Source organism: Chiroxiphia lanceolata, chromosome 22 (genome assembly GCF_009829145.1).
Source record: "Chiroxiphia lanceolata isolate bChiLan1 chromosome 22, bChiLan1.pri, whole genome shotgun sequence".
In the NCBI taxonomy this organism is placed as follows: domain Eukaryota; kingdom Metazoa; phylum Chordata; class Aves; order Passeriformes; family Pipridae; genus Chiroxiphia; species Chiroxiphia lanceolata.
The window spans coordinates 1237545-1261169 of record NC_045658.1 but is presented as its reverse complement, the minus strand read 5'-3'; the positions used below and the strand labels follow the sequence as shown (position 1 = coordinate 1261169).

At 47.9% G+C, this 23625-nt stretch overlaps 1 protein-coding gene across 13 annotated transcripts in view; it reads left to right on the top strand.

The window, feature by feature from the left end:
• The window catches only part of EIF4G3 (eukaryotic translation initiation factor 4 gamma 3), a 144514-nt gene that overhangs the window by 74561 nt on the left and 46328 nt on the right, over positions 1-23625 (top strand). For 6 of the 13 annotated variants that reach the window (XM_032709249.1, XM_032709242.1, XM_032709247.1 and 3 more), the window contains 6 exons: positions 5062-5082; positions 5848-6027; positions 7001-7115; positions 11335-11435; positions 14065-14187; positions 18779-18887. In XM_032709249.1, the coding sequence (XP_032565140.1) occupies positions 5062-5082; positions 5848-6027; positions 7001-7115; positions 11335-11435; positions 14065-14187; positions 18779-18887 (649 nt within the window). The remainder of the gene's footprint in view (positions 1-5061; positions 5083-5847; positions 6028-7000; positions 7116-11334; positions 11436-14064; positions 14188-18778; positions 18888-23625) is intronic. The other 7 variants (XM_032709244.1, XM_032709243.1, XM_032709253.1 and 4 more) reach the window with 2 other exon arrangements.

Below are 23625 nucleotides of genomic sequence, written 5' to 3'. Positions count from 1 at the left end.
TTGCTGCTCCATTTCCCACTTTGAGCACAGAGCTTTCCTGGTTTTCATTCCTAACTGAGGCTCTGGAGGCACTTTGTTGCTTCTGATCCTCGGGAAGTTGAAAATAGCAGTTTTCTTCTAATCTGAGCTCCAAAATGCAGGTTTTTGTTACATTTGACTCTGCTTATAAAACCTTACATTTAAGAAGAGACTTGGGGAGCGTCTGGGTGACTTTAAAACTGGGTACCAAGGTAATTAAAAACAGAAATCAGAAGTATAAACTCAAATGTCATCATTTGCTTTTTGACTTTTAACTGTATTTGAGCTGAGTTTGCTGCTCATGGCAGACTCATTTCACTTGGTGCTGGTGGAGTTGGCTCCAGTTTTAGCTCAGGGTTACTTGAGTTCCTTTGGGTGGAACTTGTACAACAGAGAATGGGCTGGGCTGGGTGAAAAAGCTCTGGGATTTGGAGAGGTTGGGAATTCACTCCCTGAACTGACTCCACTGGCCATTTTGTAGCTTCTTGGGGTATTTTGAGTCAGAGGGTGATGGGAAGTGGCTGCCACAGTCCCTTCCCTGTCTGCATCCAGCACGTGGAGGAGCTGCCAGTTGTAAATCCCACAAAAAGGGCTTTTCCTCTCAGATTCATAATTTAATAAATAATAAAGCTGAGGGGGGCAGACAAGGCTTGCCTTGTGCCCAGAGGGCTGCACTGAGGTGCTAGTGGCCACTGGGGAATGTGGACCTGGGGATTTGTGCTGCAGCACCTGCTGCTGGCACAGGTAACAAGTGATGGGACAAGAGGAAACGGCCTCAAGATGTGCCAGGGGAGGTTCAGATTGAATGTTATGGAAAATTTCTTTATGGAAAGGATGATCAGGCATTGGAACAGGCTGTCCAAGGCAGTGGTGGAGTCACCACCCCTGGGGGAATTTAAAAGCCAGGTGGATGTGGCACTTGGGCACATGTTCAGTGGTGAACATGGCAGTGCTGGGGGAATGGTTGAACTTGATGATCTTGGAGGGCTTTTCCAACCCAAACAATTCCATGATTGTGTGATCTTGATGTCTCCAGGCTGCAGCTCCTCAGCTGAGCCTGAGGCCTATGCTGAAGTTTGAAAGGTCAAATCCAACATCCATCCACAGGCAGATGGTTCCTGCTGCACTGCCTGTGCAGGCACCTCCTCCTCCCCCTCCCAGCCAGGCTCAGGTTATCCCACCAGCCCTCCTGGTGGCACCAGAAAGACTAAAAATGAGTAACAGGGGTACAAGAAGCTTAACTGAAGTGCAGAGCTTGGGTGACAACTTGAACTCTCCTTTCTCTTCCTTTCTCCGCGACCTTCTGCAGGGCTCCGTGGACCCATCACAACATCCAGCCTTGGTCCAAATTAGGAAAAAAAATAACTGAGTGCCCATGTTCCCTGGGCTGAGCTTGGCATAGGTTTGTTTTCAGTGCTCTTACCCCAAGTTTCTAGCTCAGGCACTGGAAATACAGAGTGAATGGCAAATCATTAAAAAGGCAGTGGTGGGTGATCCCAGGGACTGAGCAGTGTTTGATCATTGATTTTTCTACTTGACAACCTCTCATCTGGGTGCCTTCAGCAGCCTCTGGACACATGGGAAGAAAATGAAGAAGATGATGATTAATAAACAGATATTGAGACGTGTGTATTTAAGCAGTGACTGAAGGGAAAGGCAGGGAATTGGGCAGGGGTGGGCAAGAGGTTAGAAGAGGATTTCCTTAAAATGAATGTTAATTCCTGTGGCACAAACAGCAGATGTGTGTCTGCAGCAGTACAAAGGTGGAAAACCTGGTCAGCACAAGGATGCTGTGCATGGAACAGGTGACATCCAGCATGGCACATAGTGCCAAGGAGAAGGGTTTATTCCATAGGGTGGGAGCTCATTGGCTGAAACCACGTCAGCAGTGCAGCCTCCAGATACACCACTGAAGTTATTTCCAGTTAAGGAGTTTTGGGAAGCACTGCAGAAACCCTGTCTGGAGCCTGTGTGCAGTTCTGCTTTTGGATTTGCCAGAGCTTCCTTGAGCAGGGAAGTGAAGGATGTGCTGGGCTGATGAGAGCTCATTAAATGAGCAGGCTGGAGGAGCCAGTGAAGGCAGTGTCAGAGGGGTTTGCTTCTGCTCCTCTGTGAGGGATCAGGGCAGCAACCCTGGGGAAGTTAAAGACAACATTGCCCAGTAGTACTGACTCCAAGGTGATCTAAGAACTCCCTCCCTCTCTGACTTGGACAGGTGAGGGATGGGACATGATTCGAGGACACAACCCAGGTCTGCACTGGGTGCTGAACAACCATAATTTGACCATCATCAGACGTAGCAGGGGCTTTATTTTTGAAGGCAGGAGTCAAGGAAGGGCTGGTGTAACACAGAGTTTCCTTCAGAAGCCTTGCTGTGGTTCACCCTGGTCCTGAGGGGGTCCTGTGTGTGCTCCACTCCAAATCCTGCACTTCCTAGAAGAAGTAGAGTCCAGACCTGTCAGATTTTCATGTCCTGGTGTTCTCCTCTGCGGCATCGTTAGTGTTACCTGGAGGTGTCTGTACAGGGCACTTGGACCGTGCAAGATGGATTTTTTGGCAGATCAAGTCAGAATAGCAAAACATTTCTAAGCATGAATATTACTGGCTGAGCTCTGGAGGGACAGGGATGAGGATGGAGCATAAACCAGTTTGCCAGCCAGGTGATGGTGGTTTAGAACAGTCAAACCCCCCCACGGCTCAGATGCTCAGTGCTCCAGTACCCAATTTCCTTGAGAATCCTGGTTTTATACTGGAAGTGGAGTAGCTACAAGTCATTAAACTTTGTCAGACAGGTCTCGGCTTTGGTGCTTCCAAAAGCTTCTGTCTTGTTTGGAATAACGGATCTGCTGTTCCTCTTGCTGGTCTGCCAGGAATGGAATTCTCCTTTTTTCTCCATCTCTGGAGCCGAGCCGGCTCTGCTCTGGTGTGGGCTGTGTAGGGGGCTCCTGAGAGGGTTTTTAACACAGTTTCCTTGTCAGAGATCCTCCTGCTGCTGTGGAACAGCCCAGCTCTGCCCTGGGGGTGTTCAGTGCTTGTGGGAGAGCAGGGCTGTGCCTCACACCCCCATTTCAGAGCACAAGTCCTGTCCCTTCTGCTCCAGTGGGGAACAGACCCAGCTCGTGTCCCGTGAGATGAAGCTTCCAGTGTGTCCCCCCAGCAGGACTCCCCTCGTGAGCCTTTAGAGACCAGTTGCCAGTGATGGAAATGAGCAGCTTTCCATCCCCAGGGCGTTCCTGGTGCTGTGAGTTTTCCCTCAGGTGTCCGTTTAGTGGGAGCAGGTTCCGTAGGCACAGCAGGAACTTGAGGAGCAGGTTCAGGCTCGTGTCTGGCTGGCACTGGTGGAGTCTCCCCATGGCTTTTCTTGTGCTGCCCTGTGGATGGAGCTGCTGTTGACAGAGAGACGGGTCTTGCTTCAGCCTCCAGCCCATTTTCACTCTGCAGAAACACAGCCCTGTGGGGGCTGTGGAATTTCCCACCACCTTGGTGAGACTTCTGCTGCCAGCAGGTTGTAAATAATCATCAGTCAGCGATTTGCAGTGGAATGAGAAAGACTTTTGCACATTTTTTGTGGTTTTGGATATTAAAAAATTGCAGACTCTGGTGATTCTCACCATAAATTCAGCACCTGCCCCTGGTTCCTGTGATACTTGGGTAGTTCCCCCCCATCTCACAGCCCCAGCGTGGCTGGAGCAGGACCATGGCAGAGTGATGCTCTCCTGGTTTTCTTTCTGCACCTTCATGCCAAACTTCTCTCCCCAAACAGTTGCCTTCTCCTGGTTCAGGTCGCAGTGTGCTGGGGACAGTTCTCCATCCAGATTAACAGGGCTGGACATAAAATCATTGAGCTCCTCTTAACAGTGTCTGGATTTCTGAGATGGAGTCATCCATGGCTTTCCTGGGGAAATCATTTGCTGTGGGGAACAGCTCAACTGTTATAAAGTCTTCAGCAGCACCAGAATGACCACTGTAAGCTCATTGTCATGGCAAGGATAGAGGCATCACAGCTTCCTTCCATCCTCCCTCATCCTTCCCAAACCCAAGGTGGATAATCCCAGCTCATTCCTCAGTGGTCACCCCTCTCTCCTCTCCTCTTCTCTTCTCTTCTCTTCTCTTCTCTTCTCTTCTCTTCTCTTCTCTTCTCTTCTCTTCTCTTCTCTTCTCTTCTCTTCTCTTCTCTTCTCTTCTCTTCTCTTCTCTTCTCTTCTCTCTCTCTCTCTCTTCTCTTCTCTTCTCTTCTCTTCTCTTCTCTTCTCTTCTCTTCTCTTCTCTTCTCTTCTCTTCTCTTCTCTTCTCTTCTCTTCTCTTCTCTTCTCTTCTCTTCTCTTCTCTTCTCTTCTCTTCTCTTCTCTTCTCTTCTCTTCTCTTCTCTTCTCTTCTCTTCTCTTCTCTTCTCTTCTCTTCTCTTCTCTTCTCTTCTCTTCTCTTCTCTTCTCTTCTCTTCTTCTCTTCTCTTCTCTTCTCTTCTCACCCCTCCTCACACAGTTGCTCCCAGACTGTTCCCATCACTGCACAGCAGCCACAGCAGGGTTTGGTGTGATGTGTGCTGGCCTAATTATTATCATTATTTTTTTTCTAAGCAGTTAAAATATGTGGCATTTCTTACCCTCCCAGTCTTGGTGCAGAAATGGAGAGAAATCCACACTTGGAGCCAGGATTTCTGCTTTATCTGCTCCCTCTGTATCACTGGAAGAGACCAGACAGGAGAAATATTTGATGTTTTAGGAACAGAGTAAACACAAAGTCTTTCTGTAGTGTCACGTCTCCTGCAGTCAGTCATGGTTTGGTTGGTTTTTTCCTTTTGTTTTTTAAACTTTTCTGGACAAGTTTTGTATGGAGGTGTAAAAGTTTCTGACCTTGTGGGATCCTGAGAGTCCTCGGTACCACTTTTCCTGGCAGTTCGTGCAAGGGGTGAGAGCAGGGCAGGAGGTGACTGGAATTGTGTGAATTAGGGTGCATGTTGATCCTGTTCCTTCCTGTTGATCTGTAAGCTGTTCCATTGGCTTTCTTTCTGTTTCCTGCTGCTTTCTTGCTTCGTTATTGAAGGGAGGATTCAGACCTATACAGGTAACTCCAACTCCTGGTTCTGCATGGCATAAGTGTCTCACCTGTACCATTCCTCCGTCAGTGAATGCATTTCTTACCTCCTGACTGCCGAGACTCCAAAGCCTCTCCAGAGCCAGGCGTTCCAGCCCCGCGAATGCTCCGTCCCGGGGTTGCCGGTGCCTCTCCCGCGCGAGGGCCGAGGACGGAGCGTGTGCCAGGGGCTTGCTTGGTTCCCTGGACCTGGTCCATCCACCTGGGGCATCACTTCATCCCAATGTGGTAGAAGAGTTTGGTGCCACCCTGGGACGAGTTGCCACCCTTTGGAAAACAGGGCAGGACGAGTCGCCTGGATCAATGAGTGTAAAGGAAAGGCGTGAGGTGCCTCTGTCCATTGTGAAATTCCAGCCTTTTAGCTCTTCTGGAATAGTTACCTTGATCTTTTATTTCCCTGGAGTATTTATAAAGGTGGGGTTTTTAGCAGCCAACCCACCTTTTAAAAACAAAGGAGACAAACTCCTTTTTCTAACATTCGCTCTGAAAGTTGAGCTGTAAAATTTGATAGCTACAAAGTAATAATTATTAGTTTGTAACATTTCTTGCCTTTTTTTACCTTGTAAAATAGAAACCCCTGCTGTTCACAGATAAACCCAGACTGTCCTGCAGCTTTCTGAAGGCATGGCAACCCTTGGAAACTAGTCTTATAATTATAATATTGTATTTCTAATCCTTTCCCAGAAAGTCTGACCGGTTCTTTGTTTTCTCTCCTCTCTCCCTTCCCTATCCTAGTTTTTTCAGAGGCCTCAGATCCAGCCTCCAAGAGCCACCATCCAGAACAGCAGCCCCTCCATCCGTCCCGGAGCACAGACCCCGACTGCCGTGTACCAAACCAACCAGCACATCATGATGGTGAACCACCTGCCAATGCCCTACCCGATGCCTCAGGGCCCCCAGTACTGTATCCCACAGGTAAATCCACCAGCCAGGCACCTGAGGAGCTGCAGAGCCACCTCTGCTCCATCTGGGCTGTCTGAGGACATGCTGGGAGTTGGTGGGATGTGTCTGTGGAACCAAGCTGGTAGTTCTGTATTTGGCCTCATGTGCCAAGGGGGGTCTAGATTAGATATTAGGAAAAATTCCTTCATGGAAAGGGTGGGCAGGCACCGGAACAGGCTGCCCTGGGCAGTGGTGGAGTCACTGTCCCTGGAGGTGTTCAAGAAACATGTGGATGTAGCACTTGAGGACATGGTTTAGTGGTGGCCCTGGCAGTACTGGGGGAACGTTGGACTTGGTGGTTTAGAGGCCTTTTCCAACCTTAGTGGTTCCATGATTCTGTGATTCTGTGGTTCAGCCTCTGTCCTTTCTCTGGATGAAGTATTTGTTCTGTGCATGGAAGCTGTAGGAGTCAAAACCAATGGGAAACCAAGCTCTTGGAAAATATTTGTGCTTTAAATGTATCTAATTTGACTTAATAGGTCTACAGTCACTCTAAAACCTTGGGCCTCATTAAACAGTGTTAGTGAAATCAGGGAGGTGACTGTTCTGCCTCAGCTCTCGAGTCCTCCCTGCCTTGCCTTTACCTTAGCTCTGATTACTTTTCTGACGGTAACATTTGGGGAGGTTTACATTGGATAGTGGGGAAAATTCCTTCATGGAAAGGGTGATCAGGCATTGGAATGGGCTGCCCAGGGCAGTGGTGGAGTCGATAACCCTGGAAGTGTTCAAAAGGTGTGTGGATGTGGCACCTGGGGACATGTTTAGGGGTGAATGTGGTGGGGAGGGAATGGTTGGACTCGATGATCGTGGAGGGCGTTTCCAACCTTAATGATTGCATTTCTCTGTAATTACCTGGTTTGACAATCAGACCCCTGGTGGTTTGGGGGGCTCCATTACAGGTTCTCTGTGCTCCCGTGTGAACTGATGGTGGTTTTTGTCCCCCCAGTATCGTCACAGTGGCCCCCCGTACGTCGGGCCCCCCCAGCAATACCCTGTGCAGCCGCCGGGACCGGGACCCTTTTATCCAGGCCCAGGTCCTGGAGAATTCCCCAATGCCTATGGTAAGTTCTGCTTGGAGACTTCTTACAGAATCTTCCCTGGGTGTGTTTTTCTGTTGTCAAGCTGCAGATTTATAATAACAAGCTGGATTAGCATTTGTTTGAACTTCAAATAGATGCTAAATTTGGTGGTGTCACAGCCCTGATTATTCACTCCTGAAAAATCCCCACTCCCAGAGCATTGTTTGTGTGAGTGCCTCAGGAAAGGCTGCCCAGGATCACATGGGACCAGGAATGGTGGTTGTTTCTTAGTCCCTGCTCAATCTCTGTTATTTATTAAGGTATTGTGGGTACATCTGGCAGCCCTGGTTTCCACTGAGCCATGCGCTGGGTCTGCTCCCAGGAATACAGCAGTTGACTTTCTTATCCCTATGTTCCTTGTTCGGTGTTTAGTGAGGGGTGAGAGCAAGCCATGGGGTTTGTTCCCTGGTTTTATGCTGCAAAGATCAATTTAGTGCAGTGGAAGAGTCTGTAACTCCTACACAAGCTGAAATTTGGCCCTTTCGGGGGCGACTCCTGGTGTTGCCTTTTCGAAAGCAAAAAGGTTGGAAAATTGTCATAGATATGATCGTCATATGTACATGTGTTCAGGGTGTTTGACTGGATTGAAGCTGTGTCAGGGCAGGGTTAGGTGGGATCTCAGGAAAAGGTTCTTCCCCCAGAGGGTCCCCAGGGCAGTGGGCACAGCACCAAGGCTGCCAGAGCTCCAGGAGTGTTTGGATGATCCTCTGGGGCACAGGGGAGGATTGTTGGGGTGTCTGTGTGGGGCCAGGAGTTGGACTAGATGATCCTTGGGGGTGCCTTCCAGCTCAGGATATTCCATGATTCTGTGACTGTCCCAGGTCCTGAGGTTCAAAGCTTCAATTAAACATTCCAGGGCTGCATGTCCAGGGCTGGAGATCCTTTCTGTCCATGTCTCCTGGTCCTTGAGTCCTCCAGGGCCTCCCAGCTCCTCTCCCCTGGGTCCCAGTTTGCAAACCCAGTGGGTGACTGTCCCTCCCCACCTCTTCTCTTGGCAATCACCTCTTACAGAAAAGCAGTGAGGTCTTTTCTTAACAATTCCCAGTGTGTTGCTGTGTACAATCGCTGTCCCCCTGACATCACAGCCCCCTGGGAGGCTTTCCATGGGATCTGTGTTTGGATGGTTGTCAGACCAGCTCCTGCAAGCTGTGTTTGAGATGCAGAATTAGGAGTCTTGCACTCATGTCCATCAGTTCTTCCCTTGCTCATTTATGGCAACATCTGAAAGGCCCCCAGGATGATTGCATTCATCACCCCTTCACGTGGGTTGATTTTTGAAGGGTTTTCACCTCTCAATATCAGTTTTGAGGCGTTTTGTTCTCTCATTGCTACCTGCCCTTCACATTCTGTGACCTGTTGGGGGCAGAGGTACTGTCAGCTTCCCATGGGCTGTAGCTGTTGGAATTCCAGAGCCTTGGGGTGACTCATTCCCTTCCAGGCTGAACAGTGACAGCCCTGCACCCTTGGCAGAGCTGCAGGTTTGCTCTTCACACACACAGATGCCTTTGGAAGGGGAGCTAAGCCCCACTTGCTTCCCTGTGTATCATTTGGAAATCTTTTTTAGTATTTTCCTTCTTTCTGTTCTTTATTTGGTGTGTGTGGAGCTCATGGGACTATGTTGAAAGGTTGCTCTGAACCCTTCAAACGTGGTTCTGCAATTTCAGAATAGAAGGAGGGAGGGTAATTACGAGGCAGCTGCTTCTTGGTTGTTTATCCTAGAAAAAAACCAGAAGGAACATTGCAATGGTTCTTCAAACCTGATCTCTTAAATGAGGAAATTGCCCAGTATTCCTCATTTTTTCTGCTGTTACAGCTCTGCTTTCTTTACTTGCTGCTTAGACTTACTTAGTCTTCACTCTTGTAATTAGGAAAAGGTTCCTTTCTGGCTGCTTTCCTCTCCTGGAAGCACCTGTTTTCTTGCACAGAAACTTGGAATCTTTCAGTCCCAGCTTGTTTTTAGGTTGCTGTGTCTGTGGAGCATCAGTGGGTGAAGCTGGAGCTCTCCATCTTGCAGAGTTTTCCAGGCAGGGAAGGTTTAGCTGAGGAAGGGGATGATGGAGCTTTGCCTGTGCTCATCCATCTTTCCCTCCTGTTCCTTCCTTGCTGTTTGGAGGGACTGGGAATGCTCAGTCTCTCACCAGATGCTGCCAGGCTTGGAGAACAGCTAAATCTGCAATCCAGGCATGGATAATGCTGCTGGCAGTGCCTTTTCCCATAAACTACAGGATTTATAGCCAGTGTGGCTGCTGGATATCAAAATCATGGCAGGACCCGAAGAAGGTGATGAAAGCAAAACTTGTGAGGATGGACAGTGCATTTTTATACCTCAGTTTTGCAATTTATCATTCTCTGATATCAGGGAGTTTCCTACAGCGTTGGGAAAGACCTTGAAATGATCAGTGGGAAGGAGGGAAAATAAAACTTCGATGCTGTAGAACTGGAAGTGATGAAAAGGCAGGAGAGCAGAGAGTGTGGCACTGACATGGGCACTTGACTTGGTGCAATAGAAGCTGTTTCCTCCCAGAAGTTCACTCTTGCTTTGCAGGATTTGGGTTTTTAAAGTATTTTTCATAAAGGAAGAGTCTTCCCTGAGGAGCTACCTCTCTGTCAGGGATCACATTACAGGGGGTCTGTAGAAATGAAGGTAATTCCCACATTCCAGGGCTCCCAGGCTGGTCCTGTCCCCTCACCTGACCCAGACTCTGCTTGGACACTGGGCAGCTCCACTAGAGTGTTACTGAGAAGAGTTTGAGGTTCATCACTGTTTTTAAGGAGAGATGGAGGAGGGTTCATAGAATCCCAGAATGGTTTGGGTTGGGAGGGACCTTAAAGCTCATCCCATTTCACCCCCTGCCATAGACACCTTCTGTAGCCCAGGCTGCTCCAAGTCCCATCCATCCTGGCCTTGGACACTCCCAGGGATGGGGCAACCACAGCTTCTCTGGGCAGCAGTTCTCTGTTCCCAGGCTGGAGAGGTGCTGGTGGACACTTCTGTGCCCTGAGGCCTGATCTGAGCTCCTGCTGCCCGACCCTGACACTCAGAATGAGGTGTCTGTTGAGTCACTGAGCCCAGCCCAGACTGAACACTTGGAGCACCTTGTGCCACACAGGGCTCTCTGCACTGGCAGGACAATGCTCCCCCTGGGAGGCTGCAGGCAGGGAGCCTGCCCAGAGCTGGTGCTTTCAGCTCTCAGCTGGGGGAATCCATCCTTTGAAGTCTCAGACTGTGCAGGGCCGAGTTCTTTCTTGGGTTTCACCCTTTGCCTGAGATCGCACTGACCCCTGGTTGGGTTACAGGCATAATCCAGGTTTCATTCCCATTTAAAGGTTAGTTCAGCTGAAGAATGATCAGATATGAATAAATCAGATTGCTCCAGGGGCAAGTGCAAGCAGTCAGTCCATCCAATATCCATACCTAGAAGGGAAAAAAACCCAGCAGCACCTCACACATTCCCCTGACACCGGATCCGTGGGCAGAAGACAGCTCTGCTCTGCCACCCTGATGTCTGGCACGTTTTTAAAGCAGTCAGTTATTGAGCCATCATCATTCCATAAAGGAAACCATAATGAACTATATTGGCTGTTCCAGTGTGAGCAGCACCACGGTGAAATTCTGCACTAATCACCATGGTCGTGCTTTTCGTGAGCTGCAGCATGAGAAGAACATTGGTTGTAATTATATTTTCTGATTATGCTTTGAAACAGGCTGCAGTTGACCTTGCAAATTGTTTGTGTTGGTCTGACTGAATTTCTCTACGAAGGCAAAAAAAATGATAAAGCAGCAACAAACTCACCTGTTTGTCAGTCAGGGGAGTCCAAGGATGGTCTTTTAGTGCCTTGATGGTGTCCGCAGGCCCTCGGGAATGGATGCACGTGGCCACCTTTTTGCCATGGAAATTAAAAATTCTGTAGTGAAATAATTAAACAAATAAATTTAATTAAATGGTTGGGGTTTAATAATTAAATGATTTTTAATAATTAAATAATTTTAATAATTAAATAAAAATTAATCTCCTGCCTTGATGAAGGAGCAGCTTCTGTTGAGTGAGGTGAGGAAGAGCAAACCCAGATCGTTGTTAGAAGTTCTGGGGTTTGGAGGAAGGGAGGAGCCCGTGGCCAGTTTTACCTCTTGTGCTTGGTTTTAGTTCATTAACAACCAAACTGAGCTTCTCCCTCTTGTTCCATCCCTGTTTGCCCCCAGGAACACCGTTCTACCCCAGCCAGCCCGTGTACCAGTCCGCACCCATCATTGTGCCTACGCAGCAGCAGCAGCCACCACCCGCCAAGAGGGAGAAGAAAACGGTGAGTGATGGCCCTGAGGGACACATTCCTTGGGGGATTGGAAGGTGGAAGGAAATTAGTACCCTTCTTAAGCTTAAAACTGAGCTTTATCTTCGCTGGAGGCCCTGGCACAGGTTGCCTGGAGAAGCTGTGGCTGCCCCATCCCTGGAAGTGTCCAAGTGTCCAAGGCTGGGGGCAGCCTGGGATAGTAGAAGGTGTCCCTGCCCATGGAACAAGGTGAGCTTTAAGGTCTCTTCCAGCCCAAGCCATTCCAGGATACTATGATGCCCAGAGAGGTTCAGCCAAGTGTCATCAGACATTGCACAGTGCTGAACTTGGACCTTATTTTCCGTTTTTCCACGGGGACCCTCTGCTCTGACTTTGGGCATCTCAGCCAGTCAGAAAGGAAAAGATTTTTACTGTTTTTTAAATAAACATCAGTGAAAGTAGCAGGATCTCCCTCAAAGCCTGAGATCCTCTCCTGTGCTGCTGCTGAGGGTATTCCCAAAGAGCCAGATGGGAATTCTCTCAGCTCAGCTTGAGAGAATGTTGGGAATTGGTTCAAAATGACAGAAAAAAAATTATTGAATATTATGCCTTGGAAAAGGTAGAAAACCAGTAAGTTGTGGATGTATTTGCAGGCTTGGAAGAACCTGAGCACATTATGGAAGGGCTTTGGAGAGCACATTCCCACTCTTTCTAATTCACTGGTGGGAATTGGAGAGAGACAGATTAATGGATTTAAACCCATCTGCAGGTGGATGGTGGGGAACAGTAAAGGTACATAGGGAGAATGTAAGGTTTAAACAGAAGATGGGGGTGGACTTGAACTGGTGAATGAATAATTTGTAAAGATTGAAAAGGAAATTACACCAGTCTGTGTGTGAGAGTGGTTTGGAAATGTTAAAAGAACTCTTTCATGGAGGGGGGGGAATATAAAAAGGGACATGGGCATGTCTCAAAATGCAGAATACTTGTATCTTTGGAGTTTTGAAGGTGGTCTGAGGTGATTTGGGAGACTGGGAGAGCTGAGCTGGGCTCACAGGAAAGGCCTTTTTTGGGGCTGCCCTCAGCACAGGGGCTGCAGCTCTTTAGTCACCTCTTCAGTCCCCAGGAGTCTCTTTTCAGCATCCCAAACACGACATGCCCAGATCCCTGATGCCATTTAAATGCAGAGCTGATCAGACACACTCAGCTGGGATTAAGGCAGTTCTGTGCCAGCAAAGCCGAGTTCTTTGAGGCAGAAAAGGGATTTTAAATGCCCGAGATGCTTCTCTCTGAATGTGCTATTTCAGTTTGTTAATTGGTGTTGCAACTGAAGAAATGAGGGAAATTAAAGAAAAATTAAATGTATTCGTGTACCCACCCCCACATCCACCATTAGGTGAGTATTTAAGTAACTTCCAGGCAGGGAAATCTTGTTTTAGTGGCATTGACTCCATATCGGGGGAGGAGAGGGCAGGAATTTATGCCAGCTCTCAAGTCCTTGTTGCTGTGGTTAATTAAATGTTTTAGCAGGAAAACCTCATCAAAAATAAGAGAAGCCCAACATCCTGAGTGCCATGTGTGCATTTGTGTCTTCATAACCCAGAGTGGAGCAGCCACCCCACGGTACTGAATGTGATGAACCACAAAACCCTTCTGCAGTTTGGTTTTATATCACAGAATCCCAGAAGGGTTTGGGCTTAAAGGGACCTTGAAACCCATCTAGTTCCAACCCCTGCCACGGGGGGATTTATGAGGAGCATGGTGGTTTCCAGAGGGAAGGATTCTGGTGTCTCTTGGTTTGCTTGGAGTTGTTTGCTTGGATTTCTGCATGGAATTACTGAGAGTTCAGCCAAGAGCTGTGGAGAAGGTGGGCAGACACAGCAGCTCTGGCTCCAGGTTTATCAGACTCTCCAGTTCTTATTGAAGATGGAGAGCTCTGTTTCACATTATCCCAGACAGTTTGGCTCTTCCCCGTGTCCAGGGATGTGGATTGGCTCAAGTGTCATTGAGGGTTCAGTGAGTGTGTTCTGGAGTGGTTTATTTTGGAAAATATCTTTTCTTCCCATTTTGGGACTGTGAAGAGACTCACAAAAACCCACTTGTTTCCTAAATGCTGCTGAGTTTTATAGGACTTTAGTTTGTTCTTGCAGTTTCCCTTTCCTCCTCTCAGTGTTTTTGTTTGATTCCCTCTGTTTTGGTGGAATGATTGATTTGTTTTCCCCCTTTCCCAGCAGCTGGGTTGGCAAAATCACAGCGTTTCACATGAGGGTAAAACACAGCCTTTTTTTTATTCTTGCCCTTTTCACTGCCTGGCAAGTTTAGCTCAGTATCTAAACTGTCCCCCAAATCCTCTAAGTTGCAGGAAACTCCCGTCCCAGCAGAGACCAGATTTGAATTACAAGGGGCACGGATTTTAGCCTGACCTGGTGTGGTTGATGATTAAATTAGGTTTTGATTAAATGAGGTTTGGAGATGAAGGGATGACATGCCATGCATTTCAAGTTCTGGAAACAAACCCCATCCCAGTGCTCCTGCCGAGCCCCAGCCCAGCCCAGTGCCGGGTGCTTGGGGTGTGCTGGGAGCGTGTCCTGCCCACGCTGCTCTCCAAGGACAGCGGTGACGGGGGGTCTTGTTTGAGTTATTTCTGTGTTCAATCCTGCAGATCCGAATCCGGGATCCAAACCAGGGAGGCAAAGACATAACAGAAGAAATCATGTCTGGAGGGGGCAGCAGGAACCCCACCCCCCCCATCGTCAGACCCACCTCCACCCCGACTCCGCCTCAGGTAGCGAAGGTTCCTCCTCCCGGGGCCTCTGCTCTGCTCTGCTTTGCTGTGTCAATCCCAATTCCTTGAGCTTCCAGACACCTGCATTCTCCTAAACTATCCATGTCCTTCAAGGATTGTTGTTTTTTCCCAAATTTGGTCGTTTTTACTGGTTTTGGTCGTCAGTGTGGAGCTGCAGTGCTGCTGCAATCCCCCCTCCCTTTGGATCAGCAGCAGATTTCAGAGCTTGTGAAGAGTTTCAGTGTTAAAGGAGGAGCCAAAATATCTGTGAGAAATTAGATGTTTTTCTGTTAGTCCTGTGCACCTGGGGAAAGTCCATGTCACACATGTGATTGATTATACACCCTCAGTTGCATCTCTGTCCAAACTAAGGCTTTCTGCCTTAGTGGTGCTGATTTAGAGTCACCAGAAGGAGCAGGGCTTGGGAATTTTCTCAGAGAGCCGTGATAAATCTGTCACGTTTGGCCTCTCTGTGTTCAAACTTAAAAAGGCATTTTTCTGATGTGGGACAAATCATAAATATCCCAAGCTGACGTTCTCCATAGCTCCTAAATCCCTTCTTGTCACACACCTTTGAGTCTGACCCCTTCAAGTCTCTGCCTGGGGGCCTGAGCAGAAGCCATGAAGGTTCTCCAGGTGATGGGGGGGCTGTGGGTCAGAGCCTGGCTGGGGCTGGGGTGTGATTTCTTCTTCTTCCATGTTCTTCCTGTTGGATGTCACCAGGTTTTGCCAACTTTTTAGGCAAAACAGCCTATTTTGAGCTGAAACCTTCCTCTCCCCTCCACGTGTGAGTAGTTTCCTGCTGACTGTGCTGAGGCAGAAGCACGACCTTGCCTGGAGGTTGTGCCAGAGTGGGAGCTTGAGATTCCAGGAAGGTGTAACTGGGACCACTGAGGTGCAGCAAGAGCCTGGCCTGCAGATCTCCCCTCATGAGGCCAGTGGGATAGTTATGGATTTCAGTCATTCCCAGGCCCAATCAAATCCTTTTGTCACCTGAAGGCACCACCTTGTGCTTTGTCACCTGCTTTCTCCTCCTCCATCGTGGGCAGCACCCGTTAAACTTCTTTCCATAAGAGGAGACACTGTAGGTGTCAAACACTGGAATCCCGGGGAGATGTTCTTCCCATTTCTTCCTGCTGAATGACTTTCCCATTGGAAGTGGGCAGAGCTGGAACCAGCCAGGCCTCCTGTGGCGTTCCTGCCCGGTGCAGCAAATCCAGGCACTTCTTACATTCTGAAATCTATTTTAAGACACTACAATTAAGTCAACCAGAAGGAAATAAATGTGTTTCAAGAGGAGGTTAACAAGCCTGAATTTTGATCAGCTGTAATTTGTATGCAGAGCACAGCAGTGATGTCCAATCACCTCCTCCAAGGTATGCAAATACTCCTTTGTTTAATATCCAGCCTTCTTCTGATGAGGTGCTTGGAACCACTCTTGGTAATCACAGAAGAGCTCTGAAATTGGGCTCCCTAGAAAAAGTTCATTAGTGTAACATAACTGAAAATTTAAGCCCACTTAAGCCAGGAAAATTCCAAGTTATTGTCCCAACAGCTTCTCTAAATCAAGTCTTGGGAGCATGTTTAATATCTTGGATGAAATTAAATAGAGCCTTAATAACTGTGCTCAGGGGCTGAATTGCAGCAGTGTGGGTGTTCCTGTTTTGAACAGGCTCAAATCAGGGAATTTTCAATACTCAGCCATAACTATAGAGATGCTCATGGTTTATGGGCAGCTCCTGGAAGAGCTGCTGTGGTTTGTTCCACCCCCTGCTCCTGAGGGGCTTGGTGGGATTTCATCTGGTTGAACCCTCAGGATGTGAATGTACAACCTCAGGGCTTGGCAAGGCATCACCTCCTCATCTAATCAACGTGACTCCCAGTCCAGTGAGATTTTATAATGACATTAAATTCTAATAAAGCTTCTTTATGTGATCCTGGAATCACATTCATATTTAAATGTTCCAAGCACAGGGGAAGAAACTTCCTCAAGAAGTGCAGGAAGGCACTGCTGTAGACCACTCCCTGTCCCCCATATTTGTAAAAGAAGTGCTTTTATAATAAAAATAGGTTTCCAAATGTTCCATATTCTATTTAAATTCAAATTATTTTTTGATTTTCTAAACTCAAAATTCTTTTTTTTTTACTTCAATAAAACCTGAAGCTTCACTAACACAAGCCTGAAGCACCTTCTTCTCTCAATAGATTAAGTGCTGAATAGCAAAAAATTCGTGGAATTGTGCTTAACATCAAAAAATTCATGGAATTGTCCAGAAAATGAGCTTTGCTGCCAAGATGAGCCCTGTGCTTTGAGCCATTTCTGTGCTTTTTGCAGCTCCTGCTCCGTGTTCAGCATCGCTGACCGAGAAGTGCTTGAGGTGGAGTTTCCCAGTGCTCCAGCAGTGGGTTTTAATTACTTTTTAGCAATGAAAGTGCTTTAAAGTTCCTGCAAGAGAAGCTGGAGGGCCATGGAGATATTATCTGTCCATTTCTAGCAGAACACTTACTTTCCACACTGTGTTTTTTGCTGGGAAAGTGAAGAAAACCCAGGACCAGGATCTGATTATGGTGTTTCCTCAGCACTGACTTCCACAGAAAATCACTTTTTAAAGAGTAAATGCTCTTACTTTCTTGGCAAACCTCTCCCAGGTCTCAGTGAGTTTGTCAGACCTTGTGTTTGCTGGGTCTCTGGTGGGGTGGAAGAACCCAGAGCCAGCCCTTGGAGCATCATAAATCACAGAGTGATTTTCAATGGGACTTTTCCCTAGAAAGTCTCTAAATGCTCCATTTTGCAGCTGCAAGGCTCAGTGCAGAAGCACCACTTATTCATTTGCACGACCATTCCCACAAAATAAATGAGTGTTTCCCACATTTCTTAAGGAAATACAGTTCCTGACCCACAAAGTTTCTGGGCTCACAGTTTCTTCTTCACTGGTCTGCTTTCGTTCATGGGGTTCTTGTCACCTTTTCCTTTTCCCCATGGATTTCATCCATACATTTCCTATAAAATGAAAGTCCTGATCTGCTGAGGGCAAGGTGAAAAATGTTCTTTAAAGCTACTCATTTGTAAAGCTGGGTTTTCCTTGGCTTCTTTCCTTCAGCTGGAGGTTGGGCTGCAGTTCTTCATCCATTCTCCAGCTGATTGATCAGGCTCGTTCCTGGAAGAGGAGCAATCCCAAAGAAAACTTCAACCCTTCACCCCTATTGAGATTTTGGTTCTTATTTTTCCAGATGTGCTTTTTCCCAATCCCCCTGAAATGGTAAAAATTAGTGTCTTGAAGAAATAATCTGTGGAGATGAAACACCTGGAAAAGCTGGAAATGGGAGGAAAAAGAAGAGGAGCAGGTTGACAGAGAGTTTCTTTGCATAGGGAAATAAGATTTTTCCTGGATTTCTGAGAGCCTGTGTGAAAGCAGGAATTAGACACCAATGTCTTGAGCATTCTGCTGGGTTTGGATTGTTTAAAAATCCATTTTCCTGTCAATGTTGGAGGAGGTTTTGGGTGTGGAGCTGGGTGAGAGCTGACACCTGCAGGGAGCTGCCTGGCTTTCCACCTGGGATTAGGAAATTGAAATTTAGCCCCATTTTCCTCTCTTCCTGGTCCCTGGTGTGTAATTAAGGGGATTTTGTAGCTACCTTGCCCCGTCTGTGTTCACTCAAACAAGTGTCTCACCTTTGAAGTTGAGGGAGTTGGGGCAGTTACTTGATCTTCCTTAAATTCTGTGATTAAATACAAAGGATTTTACCAAACCTTCATGAACACAAGTGAAGTGTTTGCCCATTAATGATGGGAGTTAATTAAAATATGTGTTCTCTGCCACAAGCTGGGGCTCCTTCAGTCTTTCTTCATACTTTGCTGGTCCTGCAGTTTTGTTCTTCCACACAGACAATCTCAGGCTCTCTCCATGTTGTTTGGGAATCAGCTCCTCCTGCTCTGCCTTAAATTGCTGCCCAGGTGGTTTTATTCTCATGTTGCCCTGCAGGTCCCACCCCCAAGGCTGGTTGTGGGTGATTTTTTCATACAACCACCCCAAACTGGGCGATTTTCCTGCTGATGAGTGATGTGTGTGCAGGGAGAGACATCTGTCCACTGTTCATACACTCCTACACACATCACCAGTGGATAAATACAGAGAAAAGGAAATAAATAGACATGAAATCTCTGAGGTGGTTGAAATAAATGATCAGTTGAGGAAGGAGTCAAGTCCCAAAAGGGAATGTAAAAACATGGAGGAAAATTCCTGCTGCCCCTGGAAACTTAAATCACAGAGATCCAGGAGCCTTGGTGTGTGTCCTACATAGAGGAACATTCCTGCTGCCCCAGAAGAAATGTTGGGAGAACCAAGTGTGTTGACAACTGTGCTGTGCTGTCTCTTCCTTGCTGTTCTTTTTTCCCTCTCCCTGCTGCCTTTCCTTCCCCTTCCCATGTACTTTTTGAGCGTATCCAACCAACCTGTGCATCTTTCCTCTTTATTTTCCCTGCCTTTGGTTTTTCCTCTTTATCCCCCCCTATCCCACCTCCCCACTTGCCTGTTGCTCCATGTTTTCCTGTTCCCAGGCTCATTCTCACCCCTTTGTCCTTCCCCCCCAGCAGGTGCCCAGCCAGGTCCCCGAGCCCAGCCCTGCAGGATTTGGGGCCGTGGAGACCCCCCACCTCTCTGCCAGCACCCCCAGCACTGCGGCCACCGCCTCCAAGCAAGGTTGGTTCGGGGATGTTTCCTCCCTGATTATTTTTAGTCCCTTATTTTTCCCCTCCTTTCTTGTTTTAGTTTGAAGGTTTCTGGCAGGGAGACAAGCAGGGAGCAGAAATAGGAGGGGAGGGACTTCTCTCTCTCCAGTGGAACATCTGAAGTGTGTTGCTAAGGGGATTAATTGGAATTTGCTAATGTGAAACTGGTTAAAAATAATTGTGTTTGAGCTTCTATGTCCTAAACGTTGTTTTAAAGTAGGTAGAAGGGTGAAACTCCTCTCACCCCTGTGCCATCCTCCAGAAAACAGTGTGTTTTCAGTGAAATGCTTCAGCCAGAGAGGCTTTGGATCGTTTGGATAGTCAGCCATAGCAGTGGCACAGAACCAGAGGATCATGTGGCTCCCCCAGAGCTGCTCGTGTGTCTGTCCTGCAGGAGTGGGCAATTTTAATTAAAAAAAAATAAAAATTAAAGTGCAAAGTGGCTCATAAAGCCCAGAGCAAATTTTGCTGACTTTGGTAAAAACGGCACAGATGGAAAAAGTTTCTTTAAAAGCATCCCTTGGCCAGTGCTCTCAGGGACAGGGGGGGATTTTGGGATGTCTTGTGCAGGGCCAGTGGTTGGACCTGGTGATCCTGGTGGGTCCCTTCCAACCCAGGATATTCTGGGATATACATTGGAAGGGAGATATTTTTAAACTGTTCTGAGGAGTGTCCCAGGAGAGCCGATGGACATTCCAGGGCTCTTCCCACACTGGAATTTTGTAGCCATTCAAAGCTTAATTCCTGATGTGTGTCCAGCTTCCTGTCAATGGGCTGGGTGTTGGGATATGGAGCTGTCACCACTCCTTGCTTCCTGGTTATCCAGGGTGTCACAGCCTCCAAGGGTTCTACCTGCAGCCACCTGTGCAGGGGAGTTGGGAAGTTCCATCTTCTCCTCCTGAGCGTTGCCTTTAAACTTTGAGCCTGCTGAGACCTTTTATTTCAGAGTATTTAGAAACATGGAATCATTTAGGTTGGACAAGTCCTCCAGGATCATCAAATCCAACCATTCCCTGCCGTGTTCATCCCTAACCCACTTCCCCAAGTGCCACATCCACAAGGTTTTTGAACACCTCCAGGGATGGTTATTCTGCTCTGGGCAGACCTTCCAGTGCCTGACCACCCTTTCCATGAAGGAATTTCCCCTGATATCCAATCCAAACCTCCCCTGGCACATCTTGAGGCCGTTTCCTCTTGTCCTATCACTCGTCACCTGGGAGAGAAAAACTAAGCCCCACAGCAGCACAGCTCAAGGAAAAAAAGGGAGGAAGCCAAGCTCTCTGATGTCCCTCAATCCCAACTGCAGCAGGTCACTGCTGGGGAGCCAAGGGCAGCATCCCTGGGGCTCAGAATCAAACACTGACTGCAGATGTTGCTCCTTTATGGCCCCAGTGAGACATCTCTGAACTGCTGCAGTGTCTAGAAATGGGTTGGAAAAAGCTGAGAAAGGACCTTTGGGAGATGGTCTGGTCCCATCTCCACTGGAAGTGGGACTGTGGCTCTGGCTGGATCTTGGTGCAAACCTTCAGTGTCCCTGTCACCTGAGGGGGGGGGATGGGTTTGGTGTCCCTCAGATCCACTGTGGCTGTGCTGGCTCAGCTCACAGGCTGCTGCTGCTGCTGCTGCCCAGCTCTGGCACAGCTGCTCTTCCCGGCCCACGTCCCCTCTGCCGACATTCCCAAGTCCCTCTCGCTGCCAGGGACATCCTCTGAGTGCTCCACGGTGCTGGTGGCACTGCTGAACACGATGCAGGCACTAAAATGCCCTCTGGAGAGAACTGATGCTGAGCTGTAAAGCCACAGAATCCCAGAACATCCCCAGCTGGAGGGACCCGTAAGGATCCTCAAGTCCAACTCCCTGCTCCTCACAGGACCACCTACTACTAAACCACAGGACCAGGAGCTCCTTGAACTCTTTATCTCTGAAAATCCAGCACTTTCCATCACAGTATTTCACCCCTGTGTTAGAAAACATGGATCTCCAGGACAAACAAGTCTTCTCCCTCTTCTCTCTCTTTAACTTAATCCCTTCTTAGGCAAGAGTTGGACTTGATGATCCTTGTAGGTCCCTTCCAACTCGGAATATTCTGTGATTCTGTGGACTGTGAGCAAACTGGAACTAAGTGTTTATTTAGTTACAGAGCTCTGACAGTGCTGGTTTAAATATAGATCAGGACTTGACTGGGGTTTAACACTGCCAAGCTTTCCTGTGTTTATCTCTGTTCCATCCCAGAAAGAGTCAAACATTTGTTCCAGTCCAAAAATTGCTAAAGAGCACATTTATGTAAGCACTGCAGGGAGAGCCCTGGAATAACACCCAGAGCACTGGGCCAGGGCCTGGGGGGGCAGAGCAGTGCTGGGTTGGTGTCAGTCATAGACATTAATTAATAGACACCATTAAATTTTATTTGAACTGAGCTGGTGACTTGAGGGCAGCACAGTTGTCCAGAAACACATGCCAAGGTATCAAAATGATTTTTCACTTTGGTGTTGAGCTGGTTTTGCTTCCCAAATCTAACCAGTGATAGATGGATAGGTGCATGACTGAAGTGTTTATTAAAACCAGCATTGTTGTTTCCCTGAAGTCCCCTCTGCTGTGGATCAGATTCCCCCCTGTGCCCTTCACCTCCTGCACTCCTTCGCTTCCACTGGAGTTTGGTGTCAAGGTTTCACTCTGATTTTGTGATACCCTGTGATGGTTGTGCACTTGTTGGTAACTGTGAGCAGCATTTGGCCCCTTCCCACGGGCTCCTACCCGGAGTGGAGCCACGTCCTGTGCCGGCAGACCCGGCCTCTGCCATCCCTCACTGCCAGGATCTGCTGCTGGCTGGGTGCTGAAGACATTCCCAAGGCTGGATTTGGCATTGCATTGCATTTTAATATCCTTGTGGTTTTTTCTTTAAAAGACAAGCATTTGGCATTTCACAGGATCCCAGAATGGTTTGGGTTGGAGGGACCTTAAAGTTCATCCCGTTCCAGCTCTCTTCCATGAGCAGGGACACGTTCCACTGGACCAGGTATAGGAATTGCTGCTATAATACCTTGAAAAATCACATTATTTAGGGGCAAGCTGTTCCTATAGATGCCCCTGGTGTGGATATACCAGCCAGGCTGCTGGAGACAGGGATACTGCTGGAGAATCCAGGTCAAGCTGAAGGCCGGGCATGTGGAACCTGGCTGCAGGCCAGGCTGTGCAGGAATTGCAGTGGGATATAACTGCGTGGGATCAGAGCTGCCCACTTTTACTGCACTTGCACAGTTTCAGGGGGATGTTTGGAGTATTATCCTCGTTTTAAACCTCTTTCCAAACCCTGCAATGTATCAGATGTGGAGAATGTACAACAGGGTTTGTGGAAAACAGACTAATGTCACATCCCGGAGTTTGGGAAGCTCCAAAGCCCCTCTGCTGACACTGGTGCTGCTTCGGGAGTGTTTGCATCGGGACAAAAGATGGAAAAATGGCAGCGAGCCCAGCAGTTATTGTCAGATCAACACCACAGAGCAGAGAGGAATCCCTGTATCCAGTAAAATCTTCCTCATCCCCAGCTCTGGGCAGTCTGTGCAGCAGCCCAGTCCTGGCTTTTCCAGGGGGAAGGCAGCAGGGTCTGTCTGCTGAGTGTGTGAAAGGACCCTCAAGGAATAATTCTGCAAAATTTATATTAATGTGGAGATTTAAAAAAAAATATCTCTTGATCTTTCCTCCTGCACAGCCTGGAGCTCCCATAAATACTGTCTAACATGAGAAAGGATCTCAGCATATTTAGGAAGAGGGATCTGATCCAGCCGGGATGAATTGTGTTGATTTGTGTTTTCCCTCCCCGGTTGTGTCATTTCACGTGACTCTGTCACACTTGGCAGGGATGGGTGATCCTTCTCCAGCACTTGGAAGTTTGTTCTCCAGGATGGGGGTTCAAGTTCAGATTTGCTTCTCATTAGCCAAATCTGTTCCTTTGTTCTCTGAAATCCCCCCTCCTCAAATCATTTTTCTGATGGAGTGTTGCACACACAGCCTGGAGCTGTGGACAGAGAAGGTGTGGTTTGAAGGAAGGAGTTAAACCACTGGTGTCAAACCCAGCTGTGCATTTTTGCTGAGTTTTATCTCTCAGAATGTTTTTCTAGACACTTCAAATGCTTTTTTTTTTTGAGCATTCTCATTTGACTCAGGGAGAGAATATCCAGGCAGTTGTTAATAGCAAGCTGTGAATGCCAGGAATGCTCCCTGAGTTCCTGCAAAGGACCTTGCAGAAAGCAGAGGTGACAAGTTTTCTTTTCTCAACCAGTTCCTGGGTCCTTTTTCTTCTGTGGAGCCTCCAGAACCAAACTCAGCTGTTGGGACACTCTCTCCCATCTCTTTCCTCCTCCCAAGCCCTCTCCCTGGGTGCCTCATTAAATTGCTAAACTACTGCTTTGGCCCTGGTCCTCTGTAGTGCTGCTGACAGCTGGAAGAAGAGCTTGTTATTGCTCCAGCTATTCTTAAAGGTGGGACTCGATGCTCCAGGCAGTTTCAGATGGGTTCTCCTTCAAAACCCCTTTGGTTTTTCTTCAGAAATCCTTTTGTTTGCCTTCAAAAACCCTTTCCCTGCAGCTGAGTTGTTGAATAAGCCCCAAATGGAAATCCAGCAGAGCTGAAGAGCCCAAGAAAAGCCAAACCTCTTCAGTTCTGCCTGAATTTGGATGATTTAGGGTCAGTTGTGGCCTTTGATTTCCTAA